At 32.1% G+C, this 19,187-nt stretch overlaps 2 protein-coding genes across 3 annotated transcripts; both read right to left on the bottom strand.

The window, feature by feature from the left end:
- Positions 1-319: 319 nt before the first annotated feature.
- On the bottom strand, positions 320-5,336 carry LOC108343132 (protein NLP4). The gene is made up of 4 exons (XM_017581212.2): positions 3,448-5,336; positions 2,961-3,008; positions 1,966-2,872; positions 320-1,417 (listed from the first exon to the last, which is right to left on the bottom strand). Exons 1-4 carry the CDS (start codon positions 4,369-4,371, stop codon positions 543-545), a joined length of 2,754 nt encoding a protein of 917 aa, XP_017436701.1. The 5' UTR covers positions 4,372-5,336; the 3' UTR covers positions 320-542.
- A 6,731-nt stretch (positions 5,337-12,067) lies between these two features.
- On the bottom strand, positions 12,068-16,351 carry LOC108342994 (catalase). Of its 2 annotated transcripts, none has more exons than XM_017580979.2 (8): positions 16,197-16,351; positions 15,864-15,960; positions 14,562-14,839; positions 13,542-14,318; positions 13,271-13,360; positions 12,695-12,762; positions 12,520-12,613; positions 12,068-12,415 (listed from the first exon to the last, which is right to left on the bottom strand). In XM_017580979.2, exons 1-8 carry the CDS (start codon positions 16,209-16,211, stop codon positions 12,356-12,358), a joined length of 1,479 nt encoding a protein of 492 aa, XP_017436468.1. In that variant the 5' UTR covers positions 16,212-16,351; the 3' UTR covers positions 12,068-12,355. The 2 variants fall into 2 exon arrangements, with proteins under 2 accessions (XP_017436468.1, XP_052732040.1); XM_052876080.1 differs by lacking the exon at positions 16,197-16,351 and adding an exon at positions 16,135-16,182.
- Positions 16,352-19,187: the final 2,836 nt, after the last annotated feature.

The raw sequence follows: 19,187 nt of genomic DNA, 5'->3' as shown, positions 1-19,187 counted from the left end.
CGTTGGACGAATCTCTCTGAGGTTTTGGTTAAATAAACGATGATTCAGCCAACTAAAATATCAAAATATTATTTTCCTTCGAATTATTTCCTCACCAAAACTGAACAAGTACGATAGGCTTTAACAAGTTCTGCGATAACATCATTCAGAATTTTCTATTATGTAATCGAAAATTCAACATAGTTTGAGTGTGTTTTTGCTATCACTCTTCTTTCCAATGGAATCAAACATAAAAGTACAAAAAAAACATTAAATTAGTGTTCCGTGTTCTTTTTTTTGTTAGAAGTTCCATATCAACATAAGACCAATTTAAAAAATATACATGCAAACCTCGTTTCAAATCAATTTTGTAGAATCAACTCAATTCTAACTGGAACAACTCAACGAGAATTAAATATCACATATCAGAATCTGATTATTGCTTAGAGCACAAGGAAGTTTATCCTTACATTCTGCTAAAATAATCACAAAAAAAGAATTATGTATTCTCTAAGACTGATTCACATACATGAAAAAGGATCTTATGATTTACAATCAATCTGTTATCTAAATTCTAAAGAACTTCTCAAACTATGACTAGAAATTTGTAGGCTTAGTTTGATGGTGGCCTTCTCAGAAGATCGACAAACATCAATGCACTCCTCTAAGTCAGCATCACAAGTGAGTAGTACCCACTCACTGTCATCATCCAAGTATTTCACATCAAATTTGCTCATTTCACTCACATTAAATCTCCTACCAATTTCCTGCACAAGATCTTCATAGCCCCAGTTCTTGGGCATCCGAAACCGAGCTTTTTCATCACCATATGTGACTTTTACTCTGTGTGCATCCACCTTGCTACTTGTTTTCAATAAGGGTCGTTCATACTGGTTTTTTGGGTGCTCACCAAGTGTTTCCTGGCTCAGTGATCTTGACAAGAGCTTTGCTTTATCCTCATTCAGGCTTTTAAGCTCTGCTTCGCTTCTGATCCTCTTCAGCGCGACATCTGCAGAATCTTCACCAGCCATGGTGGAATCTTTGTTACCTGCAATGTTGGTTGTGTGATGCTGCTGCTGTAGCTCTGACATGCTGGAGCAGGAATGGCTTGAAATGGAACTCTGACCGCAGGAGGAAGAGGGAGATTTTGATGTGCCTTCTGGACTCAATGAGCCAGGATCTGGCTGCGTGCTTATTGAGTTTGGATTATCAGTTTGATTCAGAGTTGAGAACATGCTTGTTCCTGATAAGTTTGGAGAAGCTAGTTCTGGGAAGTTTGAATAGAAGGAATCGATTTGAAATGCCCCAGAGGCACCTTGAACCGAGTCAATCACAAGTTGAAGTTTCTGTAAGGAGTGACCAACCTTTTTGATCTTTCGGGAGGGCCAACGCTTTATCCCGTGTTGCCGGCAGATCCTTTTCAAGGTTGTAGTACACACTGCAAAATGTTTAAATGTAAAGCATGCTTATATTGAAATGAAAGAGATTACTACTAGATAATCACAGAAAAGCATTGTCATATATGTATGTAATCCCAGCTTTTTCTGTTTTTCTCATATAGAAAAACCTAATAAAAACTACTGGTACAAAATAATATGCCAGAAAACTGTTCCGTATCAGATGAACTTTTCAATGAGCACATGTGAAGGAAGTGAAACGAATCAAACTCCTTGCAAAAGTTAAAATCAACATATACTCTAGCTTCTTTAAAATGTGTCTAGTAGACACATATCAGAACGGAAAACAATAGGGATATAAGGTTTAGTTCTATGTTTGGTGCACTTTATAAGAATGAAACAGTACAAGACAAGAGGTCGAAAACGTGGTTTGTGTTGGTTCTATTAGAAAGGGTGGAACAAAGTAGTATAGAATAGAATCTTTCAGTTCCATTCTGTTCTATCTGCATGGCAAACTGTACCTAGTGTTTGCACACAAAAACCAAAACAGAAAAAAAAAAAAAGAAACATGCTCTTGTACAAGACTTACCACCGATATTCTTTGCAGCATCTTTTAAGCTTCCTGCAAAATATTGTCTAAGAACTTGCAAAGTGATAGTTTTCTCTGCTTTGGCCCGTCTTCTCTCTCCCATTTTACTCATTCTCACACTTGATAAGTTACCCTGAACAGAAGTAGAACACTCCCTGACACAGTCAAAGTTTCCTTTTAAAATAGGACTTTCTTGCTGCTGCCTTGGGTCAGAGAACTTTCTACCAGTTGTTTCACTTATTTTTTCTTCAGTATCCAATGAGGCAACCGTCCCTTTATGTTGAAGTTCCTCACAAATTACAGTCCTATCAAATCCACCCTCTACAGAGGAAATCATTTCATCAATTGACAAGTTAGCTTCCTCCAATTCCTTATCACTTATAACCCGCAAGCTGTGACAAAGCTTTTGTATAATGATGGACAATGATGTGAGCATCTTTCTCTGCTCTTCACTGTCAATGCAATCTACAGGCAAGAAGAACTCTAAAACAAAGTCATCCGTATCATTCAAGATGCTTCGAAGGCGTATGGCAACAGCAGCACGCAATCCAAACAACCTTGCATGATGAGACAGTGGATAGTCTTTCTTGCTTAAGGATGTTATGTCATCTGAGAAACATGGTTGGTTGGTGACAAAAGCTCCCCCAGCAACACCTTCACCCTTCAACAAGTGGTGTTCAGTGCAAGACTCGTGAAAAGGCTTGATTTTGGGATCACCAACATAGCAAGCTTGCTCCACAGGAGATATACAAAGTAGATAATTATCTTCTGAATGCCGGCATCCCTCTTTGCCTTGTTGGACACATGGGATCCAAGTTTGAGCTAAAGGTAATCTATGCATTTCACATGCAGATCTCAACACCAGTTGAATCTCAGGTAGTACAGCTTCGTAGGACCTGTTGCATGCCTGATAAAATAAAAAAGACTTGTCACAACGAGAATTGCAAACTTAAGTTCATTAAAAATCCATCCTCTCAGTTGCCTTTTTCATTTACCTTCACATTATGAATACTTAATTGTTTTGAGCTTCTAAGATCAACAGCCTGCATGATCACGCATTCTCCAATCATCAAACTGGTGTTAATGAGTTTTTACGAGCTTTTCATATTGGGCATGTTAAGTGTTAACCACAAACATTTCTACTCAAATATGAAAAAAGAAAGCAACTCAATCGCAATTGACAGCAGTGAAAAGTGTAAAACATCAGATAAGCATGAAAATATGGATTCACGAGCAAAACCATGCCATATTCTGTAAAATCCTAGGGGTACCAGGGACAAAAGGGACATACCGAGAACACTTCTTGAGCATATGTGTCCCTTCAGAATCAGCAAATGCATGTTCAAAACAACCTAAGATAAAATCTCACTATTCCAAAACCTTGGTTCAACTTTTCCTGGGATATTTATTTACCTACACACTGCTATATTGTAAAAAAACAACAGAACAGAAAAAGTGATGCAAATAGGAAAGGAGAAAAACCTCAAGTGCTTTGCAAACACTCTCAAGTTCAGGAGTATAGTTGATCTGCTGAGTAGTCATCACAACCTCAATAACTCCCAAGCACATCTTGCTGCCTTGCTCAAAGATTGGTACTGCTAGTGACCCACGCACATCATACTCTTGAGCATGGTCAACTCGCGGATACTCGTCACTCCTAAAGAATCTAACATCAGGAGTCCACTCAGGAACCTTGTCTCTGAACACTCTACCAGGTAATCCTGGTAACAATTCCTTGGAGCCACCTTTCTCTGCTGGCACCAACTCCTTGACCTCACCTTCCTCCGCAGAAAACTCGTACCTCACAGAGATTTCGCGGTACTTTGCAAGGTTTACAGACCTTGAATCGAGTGAGAACAGAATATCATTAGCTGCGAGAATCGGTCTACCCCCTCTATGAACCGGCACCCATATCTGTATTAGCATGTTTTTGTTCCTATTGTAGTCTTTGATCCACATGAGAGCCCTTATTAGCTTCTCCATTATGGAAGGTCCAGGTGCAGGAGCAGGTGTGGGTGCAAACCTCCATCTTCTCACCCCTTCGGATGCTCCTTCAGTTGTAATAGTTTCAGGCTGCAACTCTTGACCACCACCAACAACAACATTAACCATGTTGTTGTTGTTGTTGTGGCCTTCTTGTTGTGTTCCAAAAGCAGCACCCTGGGATTCATCGTGGTTAGTCTCCAAGGCTGGCCAGGAGAATGAAGGGTCAAAGAGGGGATTGGAAAAGGAAGGACTTTGCGGCAAGAAGTCAGATCCATCAACAGAGGCTTCCAACCAGCACCCATCTAAGAAAAGCTCACCCATGTAGTCAAAATCCATTGTTGTTGTTGTTATTGTTCCATCTGGTGGTGGAGCTTCCATCATGGAAGCAGATGATGATGTCACACCACCATCTCTCATCATGGGTGGCTGCTTCAACAAAAACAACGCAAGCCTCAGCTCTCAAACAGATCTCAAAATTCTTGTCTTGTCAAAAGAGAACAAACCAGGATTGGGTTGGATAATATCTGTCTTCACTCCTCAAACCTTGTCCTCTGCCCAAAGTTGTCAATAATGTCTACTACAGCAGAATATATATATATATCTCTATATTTCTATCTTGCCAACGAATGATGTTCTCTTTTCTACTGAATATCTCAACAGAGTCAAAATAACATCAGTGGTGACTTTTTGCAGAACCGAGCCGAAATTTTTACACCCGCGTAGAAATAGAATATATACCCCCTTCTAAACCATGATCAAAAAGGAGGGAGCGAAAAAAAGAAAGAAGTTGGACCGAAAAACTGTAGCAGTGCTCAGAAAGATTCTCTCCCAACAACACTACACTTTGCTGCAGATGATAAAGATTCCAGCCTTGTTGAAAAAGGAAAACAGCAGAAGGAAGCTGGGTGAAGTAAAGCTGAGAAGGAGAAAGAGAATTTGAATAACTGGACATGTAAAGATTCTTGAAGATACCCAACTTGCGTTTTCATTTTTTATTATTTTTATTTGATTTGTTTGCAGTTTGCACACTCCACTGTTAGCTGTTTACTATAATGTCCCCCCACCCTAGTCCATGCTATTGCTAACCCCAAAATAATAATATAAAAAAGACGAAAAAATAGAAGTTGAACAGAGCAGGTAGTAAAGTAGGGAAAAGATTTTGAGTGGTGAAAATGAATGAGTGGGAGCAGAAGAGAAGAAAAAAAAAGGTTTGATCTTGGAGAAGTAGCAGTAGAAAGCATTTGTATAACAGTACGTCAGCAGAAGGAGCCACACAAAGGTGATGATTCCAAGCAAAGGGGGAGAAGATACTGATGCAGACCCAACCCATTTCTCTCTCTACCTTTGGAACTCTCGTTCTCCCGCTAAAGTCAAACCACAAACCCAACAAAACTATGCTCAAACACAACACAATCATACATTTTAGTCTTGTACTTCAACTATGTTAAAGTTAAACATGTCTTTATTACTTAATATTTTTAATAAAAATTAATTTCTTTTCAAATTTTTAAATTAATTTAAATTTTTTTATGTTAAAACGCTTAATTCTTTTAATTAAGTTTTAATAAATTTATTTAATATTTCAAACATATTTTTAACTAATATTAAGTAAAATATATCAACATATATAAATAATATAAATATTATCATAAAACATATTTAAGAAGTTAAATAAATTTAATAAAATTTAATTAGAAAAACTAAATTTACGTATTTTTTAAATTAAAAAATTAAATTTGATGAAAGTTTAAAGAAACAAAAATATATTTAATCCTCCTGTCTTTTCTTTTTATATAATTTATGATAAAATTTATAAATATATAAATAATTTCAGGGAAATTTGAAATCCCTCATAAAAGTAGTGGAACTTTTTATGGAATTCTTAAGCACTTTTTGACCTAAATTTCTTGAGGAAATTGTATTACTCTAGCTTGGTGCAACTACATTATTTTTTGTCGTTTTTTTTATTGTGATCCTAAAATAAGTTGTATTTGGTGGAATCAGAATCCTTGGGAGAGTGGGTTAAAGAAGTGTTGAACATTGGCCACTATCTCTGCAATTTGCCGATTCCTTTTCCATTGGTTGTTTCATCAGAAAGCCCCACAAATCTATTAAAATGCAATTTATAAAATAAATAATTGTGGCTCACGCTCGTGTGGGACCCGTGACCTTTTGTTTTTTGACTTTACTTAAGGAAGATGACCTCAATTACATAAATAATTAGTTTTCTCTATTAACGTTTCATTATCAAAGTTTATATTATTTTTTATTAACATTCTTCATTGCTTCCAACTATCTCCAAAATGTTATTTTATAATATTCATCAATAATTTTTAAATAGATTACTTATAACAACTCAGTTAATATTATGCATCAATAATTTCAAGTGTAATGTAAATCATAATTAAATCTTAAAAAAAAAATATTTATCCTTGTGCAGAAAATATTATTTTCTCATATTATTATATTTTTTATATTATTATATTTTAATAATTCTGTTAATTCTAGCATTCAAGACTATTCAAAAAATTATTTATCCACCTTGTATGACTTTGTTTCTTTGGATTGACAATTCAATGCAAAGATTTTTTTTTCTTTTCAATAATTCATCTAGAGGCAGTTGATTTTCTTTCATCAATTTTTCATAATTATAAAAATCCATGTTTTATCAAGAATTTTCAATATTTATGTATCCGATACATGGACTGAGTTCAAATACTTGAAAAATACACTATCTTCTTTCTAGATACCTGCAATTCAAAATATTTGCACGGAGTAAGAAACATAACATTTGTCCTAAAAATGAAACTAAATATGGAACTGAATTACCTTTTTCTAGAACTGTGTGTTCTTTATAGCTTTTTATTGTAAAGAAGAAAATAAATTAATCATTTTATGCTATTATTTAATTCGTTGAAGAGATAAAGTTTAGTAAATTATAAAGATTCCCTTGATGTTGCTAAATGATTAATAATTAAAAAAATTAAATATATTTTTTAGTTTTTTAATTTTTAATAAAAATTAAAATTAGTCTCCTCTTAAATTTTTGGATTAATTTATTTTTTAATTTTACAATGATATGAATTTAATTTTTTAATCAAATTTGATTATTAAATTTAGTTGAGATTTTAAATATATTTTCCAATTAACATTAAAAAAATATATTAAATAATATAAATAACTCAAATATTATTCTGAAAATATATTTAATCATGATATAAAATGATAATAAACTAGTTTCTTCTGACATAAATTACAAAAAAATAATTGATACGTTTTAATTTGACACTTTTATTGTGAATGGTACAGGATGATTCTATTTTAATACACGAAATTTACTTTCTAAAAAGAACTTAATTAACTAAAAACATGAAAGAACAAGTCACACGTAGACTATTCATCTTAGTTGGTTTCATTTTACCGTTAACAAATTTTAACTAACAATTTCTCACTTTCAATAACGTGAGGAGAGCGCGGACCGAGTCACGCTCATGCATTATAAATCAAAAGAAAGAAAAATGTTTGATTTGCATATTATGACGTGTGATCATCAGAATTTTTTCAAATTTTATTACCAGATGTACAAAGATCTGAACTTTTAGCATGAATCTTGAATTTTCCATTGAATCATCACAAACTACTGGTAGTATTTTTAAGGATTACGTGTCATGTTTCATTGACAGAAGTTATACATGTCGGAGTGAAACCGACATTAGCAGTTGTTTATTGCAGTTTAAGTCATGCGAAAAGAACAAATATTTAGTTAATTTTAACACGATTAAAAAATTAATTTAAAATTGATTTTCCGTCACGGTACGTGGAAATAAAATATTTAAATGGATTTGAAATGTTGCAGGGCATAACTCCTCCATAATCACACAGGGAAACGAGATCATGGTGAAGATTTGATGATATGCTCAATAACAGTAAGAATCGAATTCTTACATTTTATAATTTCAGCATAATTATCACGGGTGATTTAAATAAATAAAAAAATCATTTAAAAAGGGAGGAAAATAAGAGTGGTCCATTTTCAAGGTGAGGTGGAAATATTTGTTTATTAAGAAATTGGTGGGTTTGCGTTTAGGAGTGAAAATGGTAAGTTGATAAAGAGATTCCCAATGATATAATTTAAAGATTAGGGTTTTAAATACCAAAATTGGAATAAGAATCCATCCCCACCAAATGTTTTTAATTGGTTTGACGCGAAAGAGATCCAGAAGGGTGAGATCCACTATCCACCACAAATTCGGACAACCATAATATTCGGTCTCAAACGGCAACCCGAACCGAATCCTCAAAATCAAAACCGATGTCACTTTCTGTGCTGGAAACATGACGTCCAAATAATAATTAATTTCATTTCATATGCACCAACTATATTAATAATAATAATATTATTATTATTGTTATCGCTTTTAATTTTAGGGTTTGGTTTGGATGTATACGGCATTCAGGGTAGCATACTAGCATGTGATGTACTTCTGCATGTACTATAAATGTTGTTACTGATTTTGCTTTTGCTGCATGCAAGCAGACATCATAGGAGTGAATAAAAGTATGGATAATAATATTTTGATAATAATTATTTTATAATATTTTAATATTATTTATGTGTGATAATGTGATTAGTCTAAAATTATTCTACAATCAATAATAATCATAAATATATACCAATTACAGAATTACACTTAAATAATAGACCAATTACATAATGACACATAAATAATATTAAAATATTGTTAAAAAGATGTTGTCTTAAAAATATATTGAACATGGTTTTGTTTTTACATTGTTCGAGGTTTAATCATGTTTTATTTGAAAAAATAAAACTTATTTTGTTTATTAGAAAAACGATTTTGATAAATATTTGATGTAAATTAAGAAGCATGTGTTTATATGTAGATGACAATGAAATGTTTAATGGGATTTGTGTAGAAAATATATGAAATGAAATAAAATAAAATAATTGAATTAATAGAAAAATGATGGTTGGATTGAAGGAGTAGAATGGGACCATGAGCCAAGTTGTAGGAGAGGCCAAAATGGTAGTGCTGTTGTTGTTATTGTTTTCCAATCTCTATCGAAACGACGTCGTTGATAGGATCATTACTCCTGCGTATCAAAACACAACCATAGAATCCTGATCGAAATCCTGATCGGTGTAACCAAGTTGGTGGCGTTAACCGACTAAGACACGTTCCTTCTGTGTTTTTGATGGAACAGAACAAAGACATTATAGGCCCAACTAAAAGTTCACCCAGGCCCATCAGTGGGCCCAAAGGTTCTCCCAACCATGTTGCTCGTAACTAACTATAAAGGACAGGTGTTCCTCCAGGATTGGACGGATGAAATGATATAATGAGAGAGATTCTGTAGCGATGGAGAAAGGTGCTGGATATTCTTCTACACTTAGAATGTTCCTAATTCCTTCTATTATACTTCATACTTTCTTTGGTTTTGCCGTGAAAACTAAGAGAGTTTAAAATAAAATTAAAAAAAAAAAGAGAGGAGAAAGTATAAAGTTGTTTCAAAGTAATGGGAAACAAGAAGAAGAAAAGTTTGTGAGTAATTTTAATTAATTAAAGAGATAAGACAAAGAGAATAATTTAAAAAAATATGTCTTACAGAGGTTGAATCATTACATTTGGACTAAAACTAACTGTAGATCAGTAGACTAAAAATTATTAAATATCTTATTAAATTTATAATTATTATTAAAGCATCTTATTGAACTGAGATTCTATTTCATACGATTTTTGTAATCCATGAAACTAAATTATAATTAGTAAAAATTTAAGAGAATAACTAAGACTAAACTAAATAATGTTAAAATATTTTTTAATCAGTATAAAATCAAATGTTTTATTTTTCATATTTAAACGTGAAGAAGATATTTGGAAGAGAAAATATAAAGTGTGAAGAGAGATAATGTGAGAAGAGGGTATTTGAACAAATTTTCCTGGATTAACTATGCAATCCGCAGTCTTGGTGAGTGCCTATTTGCATGTTTTTTGTATTTAGTGCCTATTTGCATGTTTTTTGTATTTTTTTTTACTGTTATTGCTTTCTGCATTTCTGGAATTACTTACTGTACCCTCAGAATATTAGAAAAAGATTTAAACATTCTTCATCGTGCATCACATCATTCAACCACTGTCATCGCTTTGGTTACCATCACCTGTCGCACTGCTGCTGCGTAGGAAGAGAAGAGAGAAAGCAAGCTCCAGAAGAAGATGAAAGAAAATGCAGAAAAGGTTTTGAAAAGTTATTTCGAAACATATTTCGTGCGTTTGGAAAATCTCTTTCTGGAACATATTTAATATAAGATTGTTCTTAAAGACATTATATGAGTTCTAAACAGATTTTTCCAAAAATCCCGTTCAAGAAAATTTATTCTGGAACACATTTATTATATTCTGAAAATTATGTTTCGAAAATTTTGTTCCGGAAAATTGTTTTGAAATTTTGAAAAGCTTGTTCCAAAAAGTTTCCGGAATCGGAAGTTACATTTTTCTGAAGGGGAAAATGGTTATTTTAAGAAAATTTGAAGGGATGCACGAAGAAAGTATGCTGTGCAAGAAGTAAAAGCCTATTTTTCACATATTTATATTTTAGATAATAATGTTTTGATAACATTTTAACATTATCATTATGTTATTGATACAAAATTACTCTACAATCAATAATAATAATTATAAACACTAGATCAATCACATAATATATGTAAATAGTATTAAAATATTATCAAAATATTATTATCTCTTATATTTTCCTTGTGAGTTAAATGAACTTTAATTTTGGAATTCGTAAGTTATCCTAGGGAATATAATCAAGTTCAATTTAATTAAACATTTAATTAGGTATGCATTATTTAATGAATTAAGTATGTTAATATAATGTAAATAGATATTAGAAAATCTTAATAAATCTTTTGGAACGTGTATCGATTTGTTTAATCAAGGAATTTTGGGTACCATTTTCAAAAAATTAAAATTGTTTAAAATATGAGTTGCGCATACATGTTTTTAATAATACAAATTTGTTATTTATGTAGATGCAAGATTAAATGGCATATCCAACTCTAATTGTAAGATAAAAATATCGTGTTTTGTGAAGAAGGAGAACCTTTTTATTGAAAAGTGAAATAATAATTATCAATGAATTATAATAGTTTAAAAAATAATAGAAACCACTATTATCTTTTATTATTATTTTTACTCTAAATAAACTTTTATTGGAATATATGGTGAATTAATCTTTTTACTTAACCAAAATGATGTTCAACAGGTGATAATCCATGGTATTAAATAAAAATAAAAATAATAATTTGTTAGACACAGCTTGCTTCATTCACTGTTTTACGTCAACTAAATAAGATTTTTATGGATGATAAAATTCTTCAAACCAAAATTTATAGCTTCATAGAATTATCAGAGTTGCATAATAAATAAATAACAAAATAGATGAGCTTGAGAGATTCTTCAATATTTTAAGAGAATACTTGCAAGGGGTAAATGAAAACGGTGAAATGAGAAAATGAGAAGATAGATGATGAAAGGGTCTCATCATCACCAACCAGAAGAGAGAATTAGGACAAAGCCTAAATTCAGTTTTTTTAGATGTTTTTGGTGTCTTCGATTACAATCAGTGTCACTTTAAATGTATGAGACAAATTTCAGTGTTGTTCCAAAGTTGCTCCAATTGTTATTAAACATAACACAACAAGGACATTAAACAAATATCGTATTTAAATTTTGTGCAAAAATAAATAAACGGGAATAGACTTCATCAGTGAGGCTTAAATAAGAGGCAAATGTAAAAGAAAAATAAAAGAAACGAGTTTGCATGAAGATGACCAAGAGTTTAAGGTCAAAGCTATCTGCCAGGAAGAATGGAAGTTCTAATCAACACAACCCACCCTACAAATTCATGTTGACATTTTGTTATTGGTCGATTTTCATTTTGAATTTGAACAACCTTTAAACAATAATATGAAGCAGCTTCATTGGACCCATTGAGCCTCTGACGTAAATTTCCAGCTGATCATGTCAGAGTATGCCTAACAATTGAATCATATGTGCTTAGATGTATATATGGTAATAAAAGTTTAGAATGATTTAAAATTATCGTTATTCTTTTTATTTAATACTTTCTTAATAGAATAGCTAGGAGGAACACAGTCCACAACAGTAGCAGGGAAACATGCCGATAAGGTAAATAAATACTAACACACAAACGGCAACAAGATAGCTCAACGAGTTGCATGCATGGAGACCTATGAGTTATACAACATAATAATGCAAGAAAAGGATTAGTCCTTCCAAAGGTTTCAAAATCACATTCTTATCGTACTCTTTACACGACTGCAACTCTTGCAATCATTCTGGGGTTGGTAACAACATTAAATATTTGGCCTCATGTTCAGATGAGATGCTATCTTTTGGCCAAGAGAACGGTCAGCCTGCATGACAATTCCAAGAAAAGAACATCATGTGAGCAAACCATACCCAGTAGTTCATACACTGCTAAATTAACATGTCTAAAGTTTATATCTCATTATCTCACCTGAGACCAGTATGATATCCAGACACTGCGGATTTCATGAGTGACACGTGGGTCAGATAAAGCATCAACCCATCGGCGGATAAATCTATCTTGCCTGCACAGAAATAGGGAACCCGACATTAGACATCACCAAACATATTTCGCATTGATCATATCAGTAGTTTATAACAGGAACCTGTCAGGTGCCCAAGATCGGAATCTCTCTCCAGCCTGCTTGAAGTTGTTCTCCTTCTCAATTGCATTCTGCATTAAGAATTAGAGTTGTTCATTCTTTCTTGCACTAATTAATTTCGTCAGCATTTCAACAGTTTTACCAGAGCTATTTATTGTTTTTCAAAATCTTGTCATTTGTTTATAAAGCATTAATCTCTTCTATCCAAAAGCAATGCTAAAAAAGAACACAACCTAATCTTGTAATTTATTTCTTCTACAATGAAGAAATATTTAACCATGTTATGGGTCCACTCCACTTCTTTGCTTCCTTTATTGTCAGATCAATTTACACAACATATTTGCTCAGCAACAGTATTTTGTCTAACAGATTAGAATAGAAAAACATATCAAAGCAATACACGTTTTGACTAATGCTTTGAAGTTTGAATTTTCAGAAGTTTTTATTAATAACTCTAGGTTTCTTAGACATACAAAATCTGAAAGGAACTATGCAATCAAAACTGAAACTCATGGTGGGTGGATTCCTTCGCTAACAGGTGCTCCACATTTGCATATTACCCAATTGATAAAATCTAACCTTTTCACGCCTTCCAGAGCAGATAGCAGGAGGTATGGGGAACCTTTCTGCATGACGAACAGGATCATACCTTGAGGGGAAGTAATTGACCTATAAATTGGCAGAATTTAGTCCCAAGAAAGAAATGTAATAATAACTAAAGAATTGATAGCAACATCACCCAATCGGGATGTGCGTGAATAACTTAACAACAATAATTTAGTTAACAATGCAATCGGCTTTTCATGCAGGAAAAAATACGAGAATATAAAGAGTTAAAACTTTAACCTACCTCCTCATCCCTGTGGATGAAATTCATGAAACCTTCATGGTGATTGTTGTGGTGAGCACACTTGGGAGCATTGGCAGGAAGTTGCAGATAGTTTGGTCCAAGCCTGTGCCTCTGTGAATCAGCATAAGAGAATATCCTGGTTTGAAGCATCTTATCATCAGAGTAATATACACCAGGAACTATTATGGCAGGGCAAAATGCAAGTTGCTCATTCTCAGCAAAGAAGTTATCTATGTTCTTATTCAGGACCAAGCGACCAACAGGCTGCAAGGGTATAATGTCCTCGGGCCAAGTCTTGGTTACATCAAGAGGGTCAAAGTCAAATTTGTCTTCGTGCTCAGGATCTATTGTCTGAATGAATAGTTTCCACTCAGGATAGTTACCAGCAGCAATCGAATCATGAAGGTCTTGTGTAGCATGGCTATGGTTGGCTCCTCCCACCTTAATGGCCTCTTCCTCCAATAGACACTTCACACCACTCGTGGTCTTCCAGTGAAATTTCACATACAGTGCTTTCCCAGCCTTGTTGATCAGGGTATATGTGTTAACTCCAAAACCATCCATATGCCTGTAATCTTGCGGAACACCCAAATCATCAAATAAAAAGGAGAACATGTGAAGGCTTTCCGGGAAGTGAGAGAAGAAGTCAAGGATCCTCCAATTCTCCTGGATGTGGTTCTTAGGGTTGGGTTTAAGAGCATGGACCATATCTGGAAACTTCATGCCGTCACGTACAAAGAAGACGGGAAGGTTGTTTCCAACAAGATCAAAGTTACCCTGTTTCACAAGGCAAAATTAGGAATTAATGTACAATACCAAAGCACTACTACTGCCATATTTCTTTAAGGTTAAACAAAATATTTGATTCTTCTAGTTGTTCCTGTACAAGAAAATTTTAAGTTTTATCTCTACGATGAGCTTAGTTTTAAACATAATATTTTTCAACAACAGCAGCTGAAATGTTTGGGAAAATATTTCCTAAACATGTTCTAAACATGCAATATGTTCATTAATCTATACCTCTCTGGTGTAAAATTTCACAGCAAAACCTCGAGGGTCCCTCAAAGTTTCAGGGCTACCACGCTCATGGATGACAGTTGAAAAACGGACAATTACTGGTGTCTGAACTCCAGGAGCTCGAAGGAAATCTGCACATGTCAGGTGAGAAACGTCATGTGTGACCTCAAAGAAACCCTTTGCACTAGCACCCCTGGCATGGACAACACGCTCTGGGATCCGTTCCCTGTCAAAGTTTGCAAGCTTTTCAACAAGATGATAATCCTCCAGGAGAATTGGACCTGCCAAAATGGATAAAATAATATTCATTCGCATTCACTACAGATATACAACAGTGTGACAAACACATAAATAAGCCAACACCCCATCGGCACCCTCGCAAAAGTATAGAAAAAAAAGGACCGCAATCTCGTAATCTTTTTCCACGTAATTGTAACTAACAAGTTGCAACGTAGATAAGTGAAATCAAAGTTTAAACTCTACATAGACATACAATCTCTGTGATAGAAACAGTGCAAAGAATCAATACATGCTAGAAGGATTCTATTTGGATAAACTTTTTCATAAATCGTAATAAGGGAAACAAATATGAAGGAAAATTAAACAAGTTTCCCCCACAAAACTCAAATTAATTTATGCATAAATAAAATCAACTTTTGGTAAAACTAAATTATAGCACTTTTACAAATTAATTAATGTATAAACTAACGTATGCCGAATGGAAGAAACTTAGCTCATTTTTTTTCTCTTTTTTCGGGGAAAAAAGGATTTTAGTCTATACTTTTGGTTAAACATGGTTAAGATCCCTATATTTTTAAAAATTGATAAATTTATTCTTCCATAGATTTTACTTCCTCCTTCCTAAAAATTCAACATCTTTCTAAAGTTAGGAGAATCTAAATACACATATTTTAAGAAATTCCAAGACCAGATAGAAGAGTACATGGACCTTGATCACGTTTAACCCAATATTCAAGAACTAAAAGCAAGCAGTGTATACATGCTTGTTGAAAAGTTTTTCAGAACATGGCTTAGATGTTGCATTCTGAATATTCAGTGAACTGTAACTACCAAGGGAAATAACCAACTATCAAAACCAGACTTAGCTATAGTCTATACATACTCATTCACACGGTCCACACATCCTGCACTAATAGCCTTCAGAACACAATAAAGCCAGCAAAATCATATTATTTTACCAGGATTATACTTCCCTGGCACACAAAAACTTAGAGTTGAACAATTCCAGCAAACAAGAAATCATTCAAATGCGTGATTAAGCAAAATTTCAGCTAGGATCGATACCTCTAGTTCCAACAGTTAAAGAGTTGTTGTTGTTCCAAACAGGAGCACCAGAATTTGTAGTCCAGAAGGGAGAATTAAAAGCGCTGGATGGCCGGTGCTGCATCACACAAAGCACCAATAAGCAAACAGAGTCTAATAACCGATTCACACCACAGTAATTGCTCCACGAAGCGCAAATTTCAAAGAGTTCACAAGTTATAGTTAACAATCAAGAATGGAACACGTTGAGATAAATGAAACGGCGAAACCGAAGAAGATTTGGTGAGTTTACTATGGTGCAGTGCAGTCGGAAAACATTAGGCAATAAAAGAAGAGAATAGCGAATGGCAATACCTTGTAGGGATCCATGGTAACGGATGAGACTGAGAGACGAAAGAAGAGGATGAGAATGAGATTAGGAAAACGGCAACTCTGTTTCGTTTCGTGTGGCAATCGCGAGTCTTACGGCCTTATAAAGACATTATTTTCTTTTTCTTTTCTGATATTTCATACTTGTCTTTTATTTTTTAAATATAACATAATTATTAATTATCAATGAATTTCTGTGAGACACGAGACATAGCCTCGTTGGAAGACGGGAAAGGAAAAATGACAGAAGATAATGATAATATTTTTAAATAAAGAAAATATTAAAAAAAAGTCCGATTTTAAAATTTAAATTGCCATCTCCGATTCTTCAAGAACAATTAATAATTATCCATGAGATATAACATTCTGCGTGTATTATCTAAACTTATTGAGAGAGGAAAAATGAATTATGCTTCTCACAAGGCATTATATTACAAAAAAGTTTATATTAAATTTTTACTGACATTCGAAAAACATGCTCACGTATACCAATCTCTTCAAAGATGTTCTAGTATTAATAGAAATGAGATAATAAAAATATCAAGTGTTTATCAATACCCATAAATAAAATGAATAAAATTCATAATTAATTCCGTAAATATTTATTATTTATGATAATAGATACTAAATATTTTAACACTTATTTATAAATTGATTGGATATGGATATGTATTTGTAGATATCTATTAAAAAAAGAAATTAAATTTATCAACTTAAATTTAATTAAAATTAAAATTTATTTATATTTTATTGGGATAAATTTTAATTTATATTTAATTTAATTATATTATATTTTATATATTTCTTTAATTTTATTTTAAAATTTTATAAAATACATGTGAATATTAACATATATCGGACAAGTATGAAAAGAAATAATAGATAAATACTTTTATTGTTAATTGGATAGTGCATAAATATGATTTATATCTAACCTGTTACCATTCTTAAATATGATATTGATATCTTCAATTTCTTATCCTCCAAAATTATTCAGATCAACAAAGAAGAAAAATTATGCGCAGAGTAGAAATACTTCAATAGTAAGAGCTTGAAGAAAATAAAATTCTTGTTATATATTATTTTAAAAATATATATGGTAATTTATTTTGAGATTCATCTAAAGAATTAATATTTTTTTTCTTTAATCAACTTGAAAATTAAATTGGTGTTATAAAGTTAATGATAATTCAAACACACGAAATAATTGTTTTACCTCCTTCAGACTTCTGAGTTCTTGGAAATAAACAATCTTTCTTTTCTTTCCACGAATTCCATTTTTTGAATGTGTAAGAGTGAATATATATATATATATATATATGTATATATACATATATATATATATATGCACGTTTATCTATAAAAGAAGAACATTTATTTCTATGAAAGAGTTAATCAAAAATAAAATAAAACATTCATATTAACATGGAATCATTATATTTATAGATAATTTTTGTAGATGTACATCGACTTCATTATCTTTTTTCATTTATAACCAATTATTTAATTCATATTTCTAAAAAAATTGTAAGAAAAATATTGAAAACGAATTTTTGCAATTGCACTGAGTTTACTAAATGTTTTATCTCAGAAAAACGTTTTTTAAACAAAAAAAAAACATAAGATAATAACTCATAAACAGGATTAAATGCAAACATCCGTTTGACATAGTGTTGTTTTATATATATTAAAAATTCAATAGTTATTAGTTAATCATCATAATGTGTCATTGTTTTTCATTTTCTATTGAAAATTCAATATGGATTGTCTGCATATATCATGTTCGTAACAGTATTAAAGTATGAAGTGTAGGATGATAACGATGAAAAATGGATTATATTAACTGCTGACAGTAAATCTGACTTTAATTATATTTTACGTCTATTTTAATTTCACTTTTTGCTTAAAATGGATCGGACCCAAGTATACGAGAATCTCGCGAATAACTCGGCGATATTTTATGGGATGCGAGAACTGAGAACCACAGGTATTATTAATGGATTACTATAGGATGCATAATATTTTATGGTGTGAGAATAAAAAGCGATAGATAAGAGAATGGATTAAGTTGAGAAAAATTATTAAAATATTTGAGAACGTGGTGAACTGGCGCTTCCTTATCTTTGTTTCGGCCTTTTCTTTTAAGTTTAGCCTTAGCAATATGTGAGATGGTGACGTGGACCATTCCTAATATCACACGCTACCCAATGTTCTCCAAACGTGGTCTCCCACCAAAATCGCTTAAATTAATTCAAAATAAATACTTTATTATAATTTTCGTCCAACCTATACATAAATAGTTTTGTTATTTTATATAATATTTTTAATATGTTTAAAATTTCAGCCTAAAATGTTGATATAACATAATCAAAATTAAATTTTTGAATTGATTTGCAATAATATTTTAAAAAAAACATATAAAAAAGTTAAGAAAAAAAATTAGATCACTTGCTACTTATAAGTAACGTTGATTACTGAATGTATTAGAAAATTTTGTTTATTACATCAATATATATATATATATATTTTTTTCATTTATGTTACTACTTATCCCTTTAAAATACGTAATGAAATATTATAATTTTTGTGGATGAAATTTTATTCAAAAACTTATAGCTGCATGTCCTTAAACGCACCCAAAGGACGAATTTTGTTTTGGGTGCATCTTATGACCAACCTTCGAGTCCGTCCTTGCAATTTTCTTTTATAAAAATCAACACATGTATTATATGTGTTTATCCTTTATAGATTAATAATATAAAAATCCTTTATAAGTAATTAGAGTGGAATATTAATGAAATCAAATTACTAACAGATAATTAGTGAACATATTAATGGAGTGCGTATACGTGGATGTTTTGGTTTTCTAAAATCTAATTTATTGCTACTTAAGTATAATTATATTTAAGTTTCTCAAAATTTTCAATTAAAGTTTATATCATGTAATGCAATGTAGTTCTGAAAGTTCTTCAAACT

Source organism: Vigna angularis, chromosome 4 (genome assembly GCF_016808095.1).
Source record: "Vigna angularis cultivar LongXiaoDou No.4 chromosome 4, ASM1680809v1, whole genome shotgun sequence".
Taxonomy (NCBI): Eukaryota; Viridiplantae; Streptophyta; class Magnoliopsida; order Fabales; family Fabaceae; genus Vigna; species Vigna angularis.
Note: the sequence above shows the minus strand (reverse complement) of the source record. Positions and strands in the feature narration are given on the sequence as shown.

Excerpts from the sequence above, each read along its gene's own strand:
- LOC108343132 (XM_017581212.2), bottom strand. The coding sequence starts at position 4,371 with ATGATGAGAGATGGTGGTGTGACATCATCATCTGCTTCCATGATGGAA. Across the intron at positions 3,009-3,447 it reads GTGTTTGCAAAGCACTTGAG|GCTGTTGATCTTAGAAGCTC; the intron begins GTTTTTCTCCTT and ends GTGATCATGCAG. Across the intron at positions 2,873-2,960 it reads TAAGTATTCATAATGTGAAG|GCATGCAACAGGTCCTACGA; the intron begins GTAAATGAAAAA and ends TTATTTTATCAG.
- LOC108342994 (XM_017580979.2), bottom strand. Across the intron at positions 14,840-15,863 it reads TTTAACTGTTGGAACTAGAG|GTCCAATTCTCCTGGAGGAT; the intron begins GTATCGATCCTA and ends CCATTTTGGCAG. Across the intron at positions 12,416-12,519 it reads GGATATCATACTGGTCTCAG|GCTGACCGTTCTCTTGGCCA; the intron begins GTGAGATAATGA and ends ATTGTCATGCAG.